Source organism: Lepisosteus oculatus, chromosome 12 (genome assembly GCF_040954835.1).
Source record: "Lepisosteus oculatus isolate fLepOcu1 chromosome 12, fLepOcu1.hap2, whole genome shotgun sequence".
NCBI lineage: Eukaryota > Metazoa > Chordata > Actinopteri > Semionotiformes > Lepisosteidae > Lepisosteus > Lepisosteus oculatus.
This window is the reverse complement of record NC_090707.1, coordinates 17,980,621-17,992,818: the sequence shown is the minus strand read 5'-3', so window position 1 is coordinate 17,992,818 and position 12,198 is coordinate 17,980,621. Positions and strand designations below refer to the sequence as shown.

Sequence of the window (12,198 nt, the reverse complement as noted above, 5' to 3'; positions counted from 1 at the left end):
CTATTTAAATATCTCAACCGGAATCCATGACATTTTGCATATTTAAAATATTGATCTACTGTATATATGTATAAGGATAAGAAAATCTCCAATTCAAAAAAATATTAATGAGGCACGATCTTGTAGTAATGAATGATCTAGTTTGCTACTTTGATCAGTAACTTTGTATTCATTACCATAGCATTTACCATTGCGTAGTGTGCAACTTTAATTAAAAGCAAGGTGATCTACAAAGGAGATATGATTGTGCCATTAGTTCTGGAAGGACTAATATCAGTCTCAAATATCATGACTATGACAAAACCTTGAATGAAGGTGGCTTTACAGAAACTGCAGAGGGTTGATTTTTAAAATATTTATGAAATATTGTGCTTCAAAGATAGAAAATTTGGATACATTTTGATACTATTATTATGCTTCAATATGATTGCCTCCGGAAATTCTAATTTTGGGGGGATTTATAGAATATATTTTATTACAAAGCTTTTTTACATATTGGAAGAGACCCACTTCATCTACCACTAAAGTACATCGCCCGCCTGGTTAACATGGGGTACCCATTTAGCACCAACAGCCCACACAGCAAATAATTTCTAAAAGTGAGAAATGTATTCACAAATTCAATTAAACTGAAAGTTTAGGAAGGCCAGTGTAAATAGGCTATGACTGAATTTTTGCCAAGAAGCTGCGGTTAATATCCCTACTATAAAAAAATACCATGGGATCTTTAATGAGCACATAGTTTAAATCTCAGTTTAACTATACATCTGGACAGAGCAGTGCTCCTACACACCACAGTCTTTACAGTCACTATACTGAAAATGATTTTTTTTAATTCTGTTCCAGGGGCAAGAGCACCACCTACTGTACCTTCCCACCAACAATACCTGCAGGACCAACTTGATTTTCTGTTGAAGTCTCCCATCCATAAACAGATTAAGCCCAGCCTTTCTTAACGTCTGCGGCCGTATAAAATGACAAGATGTATGGTGATCTGATAAACCACAGATAATTATGGAACAAATGTTTTTTTCAAGTTTTACGTGAAATGTTGAATTCCAGATAGGGTTTATTTTCAGTGTTGGTGGTTGACAAAAATTTCTTTCAGCTAGTCTTATTAAAAACTTTGTCTTTGCAGGTGATAACCTAAGCAGTCACTTTCATGCAATGACATCCATTGTTTTCAATCTAAAGTTAAATGATATGTGTTTTTCTGCAAGTTTAAGTAATGTATTGTTTTATTCTGTATATCCCAATTACATTAATTATTAATTACATCAATTATAATTTCCCATTACATGACTTCTGAGGCAAAACTGTTTCAGTATCATTAGCTTTTGTTTTATGATATTTACTGCCCCCAGGGGAGACAGAAGTGAATATATAGTATGAACATTTGCAAAGTACAGTACATATGATCAAGTTTAAGTTAAAGTTTATTGTCATTCTACTCATATACAGTATAATATATACGGTATGACGCAATGCTATTTAGCTAGCTCTCGGACGATAAGTAGTACAGAAAAAAACAATACAATTGTATAACAAAAGAAAGACAGAGACAACAGGCAGTGTGCAAAAACAACAACAGGCAACGTCCAAAAACAACAACAGGCAGTGTGCAAAACAACAACAGGCAATCTGCAAAACAACAAAAGGGTAACAGGTCATGTGAAAAAACAACATCAGATGTGCAAAAACATGCATCAACAGAATTAAATAAAGGGATAGAAGTTATGGAGAGTGAGCTTTTTGACATGTAAGGTAAAGGTAGATTTCAATGTGTGTTTGAGTTTTTAGTAAGAAAGAAGGCACTGTGAGGTTCAGATCATAGGTGAGAGGTGAGGTGAGAGTGAGAGAGGCTGGGAGTTTAATAGTTTGATAGTGCGAGGGTAAAAACTGTCTCTGAGTCTGGTAGTCCGGGCCCGAATGCTCTAGTACCGTTTTCCAGATAGTAGAGGTCACAACAGTCTGTAGCTGGTGTGTGTGGGGTCTTTGATGATGCTTAGACCTTTCCTCAATCACCGTCTGTCATAAATGTCCTGTATAGATGTGAGGGCAACCCCAGTGATGGACTGGGTAGTTTTCACCACCCGCTGTAGGGCTTTGCGGTCAGTGTACTGCAGTACTGCAGTTGCCATACCATAGTATGCCATAATATGATTAATATGTCTTAGGAAAAAAGCACCAAACTTGTGGTTGGAGATTTACCCAACCAAAAAATTAGTCTCTAAAATTAATGATTGAAAAGAGTGATCCATGATTCAGTATCACAGCGTTTTTTCATTTTTGAAAAGCAACGTTAAATAAACAAAAGACAGTAGCAGTGTATACACGCTGTTTAATAGCCTCTTAAAATAAAAGAGTACTGGCATACAGTACAGTACTGGTATCTATGATCACAAATATTCCATAAACCTACTCAGTTTTTCCACGCTAATTTTCACATTAGTCTGCCCATATCCTTACCAATACCAATCGCTTTTTTCATTATTTAACATACTGTAGCTTCAGTTTTGTATTATTTTACGTCTTAGAAAGGTTACTCAAATCGAATATCTTTACTAATATTCAAGTTAAAGTTCTTATTCTCATATAACACAATATTTTTTTTAAGAAGCAAAAACTTTGGAGTACTTATACAACCATGAGATTTTTTTTTTTTGCCAATGAATTTAGAACTATGGGAGTTCTGCCTCTAACCCATAATGCTTTTCGAGACTCTGATTTCCCAGAGAGTCATCGGGGCCTGAACGCCGACTGAGCCAGCGCTTCATCCACCTAACCGGAGACTAGGAGCTCTTTTTTCAGCACCTTAATTTTCGATATGCCTCCAAAGAAACCAGCGCAACCAGCGGCTAATAAGAAAACCGACCAAAAGAAGAAGGAGAAAATTATCGAGGTTAGAGAAATGGTGTTTTATTTTATTTAAAAAAGTACAACCGGTAAATTGCAACTCCTCTATTTTGAACCATGCTGCATTTCGGGCCTAGCCTGGCCGGCTGTAGTTTAGGGCTTTACGGATGCGGTGATCATTTTCGTGTAGATAGTGATGTGCTAAAATCGGGAAATTGACAGCCCTTGTAATTCTTTAAAATAGGGCTTTTCGATTTTAATCTGTAGAAGTCGATTCGCACAGTTTTAGGTAAACTGTGAAACTGTAAGAAAAATGACAGTTGGGTAGTGTTGTGGATCGCATTCGTGTGGTCGAATTTACGGAATTTTAGTCTTGAGTCTGAGAAAACCATAGTTATGCCTTATAAAACCGAGCGGGGCTTTAACCGACCAAATCTCGTAATAAATTCAGTTTTGCGGTTTCCTTTTCTGGCTCAAAGAACGAGCGCTATCTGATACTGTCTTCTTCAGATTTTGGACCCCCCGACAGTCGCGTCTCTGTCATTAATCAACGGGATGTGTTTTTGTAGCAAAGCATACTTGACGCAAATTACACACACACAAAGCATAAATGATAAGTATTTGGGCGGGGGGTATTGTTATTAAAATAACTGGTGCGTAGGAATGAATTCTCATTGTTTATGTTCTATTTATCTGTATTCAGGACAAGACTTTTGGATTGAAGAATAAGAAGGGAGCCAAACAGCAAAAATTCATCAAGGCTGTCACGCAACAAGTGAAGTATGGCCAGCAGAACGCGCGACAGGTAAAACCATCAGCTGAAAGTCGTATCTGTATAGGATTAAGTTCTTGAGATGTTTGCCTTCTGAAACATTTGTTGTTTAAAAGAAAGGTATTTTGTCACATTTTATGCTTTGTTGTTTCTGTAGTTCCATTTTATGTTATTATGTTATTGTTTGTGAATAAATGATCATTGTTGTTGAAATAAATGTCATTTTACAGACTGAATAGGCAATAATAGCTCTCTGGTATACTTAAGGCTTACAACCCTATGTTAATGATCAAAATAGTGAAACTCACCACTTAAATTCCTAATACATGTAAGCACTCAATTGTTATTGTAATTGTCAAAACTCAAAATGTAAAAGTAAGCCTTCTTGAGCATACAGGATTGCTCTTCAGCCAGGGCTTAGAAAGTATTCTTTAGCCTCATCAAAAACAATTTTGGTGTTGCTTTTTCTTTAATTCAGGTGGCTGCAGCTGAAGGAGAGAAGAACAAGAAGGCAGATAAGAAGAAGGAACTTTCTGAATTAAATGAGCTCTTCAAGCCAGTAGTGGCAGCTCAGAAAATCAGTAAAGGTAAGTTATGTATTGTTGTTTTGTTTTATATATGTGAAAAATGGTTCGGTTAAGTTGAAGTCATGTCACTGGATTGTATCACTGTCATGTTCTGACTACATCACTGCCCTTTTGCTGAGTGTTGAAAGTAGGTGAAATTCAGAGACTGATATAACTAGTTGTCTCACTCCCAGAACTAAAATATTAACTGGTGCTACCAAATGTACTAGTCCATTCCATTTTGCTGTCGTAAAATAAACCATAAACTCAAGGTATGTGATTTGAAATTGTATTTTACCTGGGAATACCATTATCATATTTGTTAATATTTTGTCAGTTCAGTAAAAAGATACATTAAATGGAATATATTTTTAAGGATCATGTATTTCCTTTTGCTAAGTTAAATCCTTCATTTTAATGTACTGTAAAATATACATGGACTCATGTCTTTAATTTTGTATTTATGAATAAATGACCTGTTTCTTTTGTCAACAATAAAAAATAATTTATGAACAATAATAAATGCATAGACTTTATTTTCTCAGAGCAACAAAAAATCATGAAATAAAAGCTGGATTGAGACCAGTTATATTAATTTAGATGACACTACTTTATAAGCAAGTGATCTGCCATATTGCTTTCCAAACCAATACATTCTCACACTGTAAAGAGGTTTAATACAAGCCATCTATGGGAGAAACAGGATTTTAATTTGATACATCAATTCACTAATATGTAATCAAAAGTGGGAAAACTCAAGGACAGCTGATCATCAGTAAGTTGTTGTGGCATTTGTGATTGATGAGCAAATTCGCACTACATAAATGCTAATTAGCTTTGCAGTACTGACAGATTATCCAGTTTAATGTAAGGATGCCCTTTCAAAATATTACATTTCACAACTTGTTTGAACTTGTTTATATGTGTAAATTAATTTTAAAACATTTTAAATATGCCTGCTTACTACTACTAAAAGGTGCTCATGCTTAGCAAACACTCCCTGTTTTGAAAAATGAGTAGACTGGAACTTGTAATTGAATTTAAAATAATTTCATCTTGCAATTAACAAGTTTCTTAACAAGTAGCCAACCCTGTAATTATGTTACTGTCTGGTGGATTTTAATTTGAGAATACCTTTAAATTAGCTTTTAACTGCCCTCTTAATTCCAACTAAGTTTTTTTTTAAATCATAAATATCTGAATGGTGGTGATCATTAGCAGATTGTTATCCTGTGTAGTTTTCTTTTAAATGTCTTGAATTATTCATTCATTGTGGATGAGAACACTCAGATATTTGGATTGACAGGATGAAGCAAAATAAAACATGGCCCTTATCATGTTTCTGTCTAAAAACCATAAAAACAGCATTTGCGTTATGTACTTTTTATAATTGCCACTATCAAAATAGAATCAATGCAAAGATTATGACTTGTGTTAGGGTGATTCAAGTCTGTTAAAGAGGCAGTTTGTTTTCAGGGTTATTATATTATCGGCATGAAAAATTCTTAAAAACTGTACTGTTTATATAGTGAACTATTTATGAAGATAATATTCACTTTTCCGAAGATATGCAGTTTATTTGCCTTCTAAACAGTAATAGACAGTTTCTAACTACCGCACAATATTTTTTTCCTTTAAAGTGTAATAGAATTCATAACAGATATAAGTGCTTTTTAGTTAAGAAATTGATACTTTGTAGATTTCCCTCCTGAACATGTTCTTGTAGAGGTTAGCAGTTAGATCTTAATGAGTTCATAGACACTGATTTGATTTATCATTGTTAGACATTTTAATGAAACATCTCCAATGTTTTCCTATAGGGGCCGACCCGAAATCAGTGGTGTGTGCTTTCTTCAAGCAAGGGCAGTGCTCCAAGGGAGACAAGTGCAAGTTCTCACATGACCTGTCACTTGAAAGAAAGTGTGAAAAACGCAGTGTTTATGTGGATGGCAGAGATGAAGACCTTGAGAAAGGTACGGAAAAGTAGTATAATTGATGCAATTTTTAATGATAAACGTAAGACCACAAATGGCACACTTCATATACATCCAATTGGAGGTTGCAGCAGCTAAAGCAGATACATTAATGCATATTTCTGCACAAAAATAATAATACTGTGCTGATTTATTTTGAACTGGATAGGGTAGTAAATCTGTTTACTTTTGTACAGGTAAGCTTTCTGTTTTTTTATTTGCCATTAGAAAGATGTATTTTATTTAGAGCAGTTATATATTGTAAACTTTTCTCCTGTCTAAGAATTCAGGTTTTACTATGTATTACATGATTTGTATTAAAAAAAGGCGGAATGCTCAGTGACAAATTTGAATAGGGTCTCTGATCAGCAAATTTCATGAGGTCAATGTAAAGGTCATACCAAAGATATTTTTTTCAAAACTAACGGCATGTATTTAAGTGATCAGTGGAAGATTTCTTTGTGGTAAAGTTATGGCTCTCTTTTCCGTTACAAAGCTGTAAGTTTTAAACTTCTTATAGATACAATGGATAACTGGGATGAAAAGAAGCTTGAAGAGGTTGTGAACAAGAAGCACGGAGAGGCAGAAAAGAAGAAAGCGAAAACACAAATTGTAAGCCATGCCCTAGGTTTTAGTTGGAAGCAACAGTTTCTAAGTATCATACAATGTTATTTTTATCCTTTAAAGTGTAATGAAATTCATAATATTGTATGACCATTCCTAATATACTGAGAGTCATTCAAAAGTTATTACACTTTCTGTTTGTCTACATAAAATGTGGTGCAAGACCGAAGTCCATACTGTAGACATTGATATAATCTTTAGGGGGATGCATGTAAAAGAGACCAGTTCCATTCGGATTTGTTTCTTAAACTAAAGATCACCTGTTCTTATGAGGTTTCTAATTATTTTTAGTTTATATCTAATCTTGTTTAATCCTCCAGGTGTGCAAATACTTTCTTGATGCTATTGAGAGCAATAAATACGGCTGGTTTTGGGTTTGTCCTGGAGGAGGTGACGGCTGTATGTACCGCCACGCTCTCCCACCTGGCTTTGTGCTCAAGAAAGACAAAAAGAAGGAAGAAAAGGAGGAGGAGATTTCATTAGAAGAGCTGATCGAAAATGAGGTGTGTTGGAGTTTTTTTCATTTTGTTCAGTTTCACAGAAAACATCTGAAAGACTAGGTCTTTAGTTATCTTTATATTATTTCTCAAATACGATATGTAAAATATGAGGTTAGTATTGTATGTGACTGTGGCTATAATGGATCTTCATGTGCTTAAATCTGTGTGGCAGCTATGTGTGACAGTCAAATCTGCCACTTTTTCCAGTGGCGCCAAGCTGATGATGAACCTAACCGAGCCTGCGTGATGTGGCTCAGATGTTTGTCTACTGCAATACCTGAGCTGTAATCCATGAAGTCACATGCAGAGTATGTGAAAAATGACAGGAGAGTGAAGTGTCACTTCACTTCTTATTTTCTTATGTGCAACTTAAGTCCTTATTCGTTAATTCCAAACAAAGGTATAGACGTCTCATTTTTCCAGTGAAGATTTGGCTCTTTTTGAATGTCAGACTAGTAATGAGCTTGTACTTGTACGACCAGGCAGAACAAAAGTCATTAACGTGGTGCCTAGTCCCAGTTAGGCACCAGTAAAAAAGGCCTGTCAGGCCTAGTTCAAATGTAGACTGTCACAAGTCTACATTTAGGGACTTCCTGTGTGTGGCACGGAGTGAGCTATACTAAAGCCCTTACAGTGTCATTAGGTAGAGCTGCTAGTCGTATTCTTGACTCATATGGGTAAAGCGCTGATGACTTACCACTGCATACTCCCCAGTGAAAGCTGTGTGGCTTTATTTTTTCCAGATGCTGTAGACGTAGATCTGATTGAATGGTAATTGACTTTCTGAAATAACAGCAGGGAACAATATCTTCAAGGTGCTACATCTGCAGGTTCAGGATTAATAGAGATTTGTATTCTTCTAGCGATCTGCCCTGGGACCAAATGTTACGCGTATCACTCTTGAAACATTTTTGGCTTGGAAGAAAAGGAAAAGGCAAGAAAAGGTGGATAAGGCAGAGATGGAGATGGAGAAAAGAAGAGCCGACTTCAAAGCTGGAAAATCACTTGGGGTGAGGAACATTTTCTCTTAAGATTAATTTTCAGCAGGTTTTGCTGTTGTTTCTGAGGTAATTAATTTACTAATTACCTAATGGGTTTCCAAGAGAACTGTCGTTAATCATCGCCCTTAAGAAACTTAAACATAACATCACTGAAATTGACAAATGATGTGTAATGAATTATAGTCCATTCAAAAGAGTTTATTCTTGTAACACATTAAATGGTCATACGGGTCTTGGCTTTGTGTTAGTGATATAGTTTTGTGATATTTGTACCAACACTCTTTCTGATTTGTCAGGTGTTAAATATTATAATGTTGTAATTTATTTTCTTTTCCACTGTCAATTACTTTTTTCTTCAAGAAGGTCGTGATGAAATGTCAGAAAATATGATCCATTAAAATCTTATTTTTTGGTGTTTTACAAAATTGGGCAATCAGATTTAAGGCATAATCCCAGTTATTAAATTTAAAGACATTAGAGCTGTCTTAATATGTTTATTAGATGGAACTCACCCACAGTGTTTTATAATAAGGATTGTATTGGCATATTATATAATAAATATTTACTTTACCATGTGGAGTTGACATATTCTTCCCAAGATTAAATGGGTTTCATCCTCCTCCCAAGAAGTGTACTAGCTAGATTTGAAAGGCTGTTTTAAATTCTTTCACTGAGATTCTTATTGACCAGTGGAGGGCACTCATGTGCTCTCGTCCTGTCTTGTGTGCTGTATTTCCACTTTAGGATAAGTGGCCTGCATAGGTACCATTTGCTGAAATAAAATAATGAAAGTCTTGAATATTGTACTTGATACCTCAGATGTTAAAATATTGTTTTTAATAAAGTTAAACAATATATGAAATTTTACCTTTGAGAAGATTTTAACCACTATTTATGAATCGTTCTGTTCATGCAGGTCAGTGGTCGTGAAGTGTTTGAATTCCGACCTGAGCTGGTAGATGATGATGATGAAGAAGCTGATGATACTAAATATTCAAAGGCTGATGGTGATGATCAAGAGGTAAAATGTATTTTATTTTATTGTCATTTATGTCGTTGCTGTTAATGCCCGCTCAAGCTGTAGTGTACTCGTCTGCGAATGGGACATATTCTGCAGAATTCTTCCAAAATTCAGATCGAATCATATCAGCCAAAACTGTGATCAAATCTACTTTCAAATAGTGAAACGGAGGGGGAATATTTCCAGTTAATTGTTGATATACTAAAAACATCACAAATGAGTTTTGAAAGCTGTGTTTTTTTTAGAGGTTTTAGTGTCTTTTTGTATGTCAGACTAATGTTAGATCAGTGCAGGTGCTCTGCCCTTTATGGAGTTTGAATGCCTGTTGGTTGTATATGTGTGTTTAGTTTTTTGGTACCATTTTGGTTAGTTGTGGTAGTATATGTTCGTAATGCTCGGTAAATCAAAGCTTGAAGCTGTTATCCAAAATATGCATGGCATATAGCATATAGCCAAAAGGCGTTTTTTTCCAATTTGGAATGAGATGATTGTGTTTAATTGGACTTAATGCCATTTGTTCAACCAAATACTTCCTAAAGACATTATTCACAAACCTAAGGTAATACACCCTTTGATTCTCTGGTGGATTAAGATCTCTACAGAATTTTTCATAATGTATCTTTCCATCCTTGTTTTTTTCCTCCATAGGCTGAAGACACCCAGGAAGTGAATGACATTGACCTGACCAGGTTTATTCCAAAAGAAGTAGATAACACTGGAATCACCGTGGCCTCCACAGACAGATTTACAGCACTCTCTAAGCCATTAAAGGAAACAGATGGTGAGTACATGTGGTTAAGCAGTGTTTTGCTCCAGTTTTTTTATATAAGTGTTCTAAATTGATCATGGTCACAGTGCAATTTTCTGCTAAAACTGACTATAAGAACCATTCCTATGAGAAGGAAAGGTAAGCAAACTGTTTTTAGAATTCCAGAAATATTCATGTAAATTAAGATTAAGAATATTAAGAGCATACGGTTTTTTTATGTGTGTTGAAAAAAAATAAAGTGTTTTGGCATTTATGAAGTAGGTTGTAATACAAAGCAGGTGTGAGTGGAATGAAGTCAGTACTGTGGTTTTACAGTACCAACCTTAAATGGCTTGATAAGGAAAGGTCATAAATGTGTAACATTGCTTAAACCTAGATGCAGTACAGAGTTTTTATAACTCGGCTCCATGGTCTTGATAAACACATTAAAGCAGAACAAACTTAATTTCTTGTTTCAGCAGTTGTATTGTTGGTCATTGTTGGTCTCATATGGTTTGTTTTTTCAGACAATAAGTTAAGCGAGGCTTCAGGCGGTGGTGAAGAAAATGGGGAACACTCCCTTTCTGAAGGAGAGAGCCAGGAAGAGGAGGAAACGGAAGCAGTGCCTGTAGATGAAAATCTTTTCACAGGAGAGGACTTAGATGAACTTGAAGAAGAGTTGAACACACTGGATCTGGAAGAATAAGAATAGGACTTCTGGCTGCATTTCATGGACAACCTATTGCTTGGAATGTCAGTGTTTCACAACAAACATCTTCATGTTGGAATTCTGCAGTCATTTTCCCTACAATCTGGAAGTTTTGGAATTAAAGAGGAGTAGATAATGAGAACTTTTGCAATTTCTAGTCTTTTTTTTCCCCCCTTTAGCTTATTCATATTAATAATTTTACACATGAGCAATTCCTTATTTTAAAAGCAGTCTAAGATTATGGTTTCTAAGGCACTGTTAGAGTTTGATCAATTGGTATATATATCATTTCTTATTAATGACGATTCTGATCCAAGATCTTAAAATATATAATTATCTTAAAATGCGAATGGTTTTGTATTGAAGCTAGAGCAATTCTACCTAAAGTGTAGAAGTTTTTATTTCTTGAACGGGGAAGTTTGAAAGTGTTGTGCCTTAGTTATGTTAGCAAAATTGATTAAACTATGTTTGAAAGATCTTTGATAAAAGCCTAAAACAAGTTATTGTAAGGGGAATGTTTACAGTAATACAGCTGAATAGTAATTCTTATTTTTGCTGACATAAAATTGAAGTTTGATTGTTCATTCTGGAGGCCAAAGGACTGTTTCAGCGGTACAACTGCATACGTGTTTTTTGAATCACAGAAGTACATACCTCTATCATGATGATTACATGTAGGTATTTCTGTAATTGTACATTAAACGGGTCCTAAAAATTATAAACTAAAGCATGTACACAGCAACATTTTGTTGGCTTGTTGAATTACCCAAATGCTGTAGAAATCTATTTTTCTTTTGGATTAATTAAGAAATTGTGATGGACCGTATCAGTATACAAAAATGTGTAGGTAATAAAGGGAAAATAAAGACCATTGTTGCTTAGTTTCAGCCTGACTATTCTTCCACTGCAAGCAGAACATTTTAAAAATGTGAAATAAGCAGATAATTGAAATGTGTAATACATTTGTCTCCTCTTGTATTAAATTGTTTTAAACTTCCCTTTCATCATTATGCCAAGAAAAATTGTAAATAAAGGTTACCAGGTTTAAAGTTTTGTTTCAGTCTTTACTGTTTAAAAGAAACCTCACTTTAGGATCAAGTTTAATTTACAGATAGGTTCTTAGAAAGAAAACTATATCACAATTTCTTAATTCTTTTCTGGAGGCAAGACCATTGTCAACAAGTATTTCTACCTCTTAATGTGTTTTAGCAAGAGTCAGTATTTTTAAACATTAAAACTGAGAACTTCATTTTAAGTAGGTCATAAAATATTAAGATGCCTTTTGTAATTCTTAATATCAAAGGACACTTTTCTGTAAATGACTGCAGACCTTTGTCAGATAACTGGTGTGTGTATTGAATTATTGTTTAACAGTAGAAACTCAATTTTTTTTGTAAATGGAAGACTTGCTGTATTATACATATATAT

At 34.8% G+C, this 12,198-nt stretch overlaps 1 protein-coding gene across 1 annotated transcript; it reads left to right on the top strand.

Moving 5' to 3' along the window:
* The first annotated feature begins 2,738 nt into the window (after positions 1-2,738).
* Positions 2,739-11,819, top strand: zc3h15 (zinc finger CCCH-type containing 15). Its single transcript, XM_069196662.1, has 10 exons — positions 2,739-2,902; positions 3,560-3,661; positions 4,107-4,215; positions 6,015-6,167; positions 6,688-6,779; positions 7,112-7,294; positions 8,155-8,301; positions 9,209-9,313; positions 9,962-10,094; positions 10,589-11,819. The coding sequence occupies exons 1-10, from the start codon at positions 2,828-2,830 to the stop codon at positions 10,765-10,767; spliced, it is 1,278 nt and encodes a 425-aa protein (XP_069052763.1). The 5' UTR covers positions 2,739-2,827; the 3' UTR covers positions 10,768-11,819.
* The last annotated feature ends 379 nt before the right edge of the window (positions 11,820-12,198 follow it).

Bases quoted from the DNA above. Each gene is read 5' to 3' on its own strand.
- zc3h15 (XM_069196662.1), top strand. From the start codon at position 2,828: ATGCCTCCAAAGAAACCAGCGCAACCAGCGGCTAATAAGAAAACCGAC. The intron at 2,903-3,559 runs GTTAGAGAAATG...ATCTGTATTCAG, and splicing joins AGAAGGAGAAAATTATCGAG to GACAAGACTTTTGGATTGAA. The intron at 8,302-9,208 runs GTGAGGAACATT...CTGTTCATGCAG, and splicing joins AAGCTGGAAAATCACTTGGG to GTCAGTGGTCGTGAAGTGTT.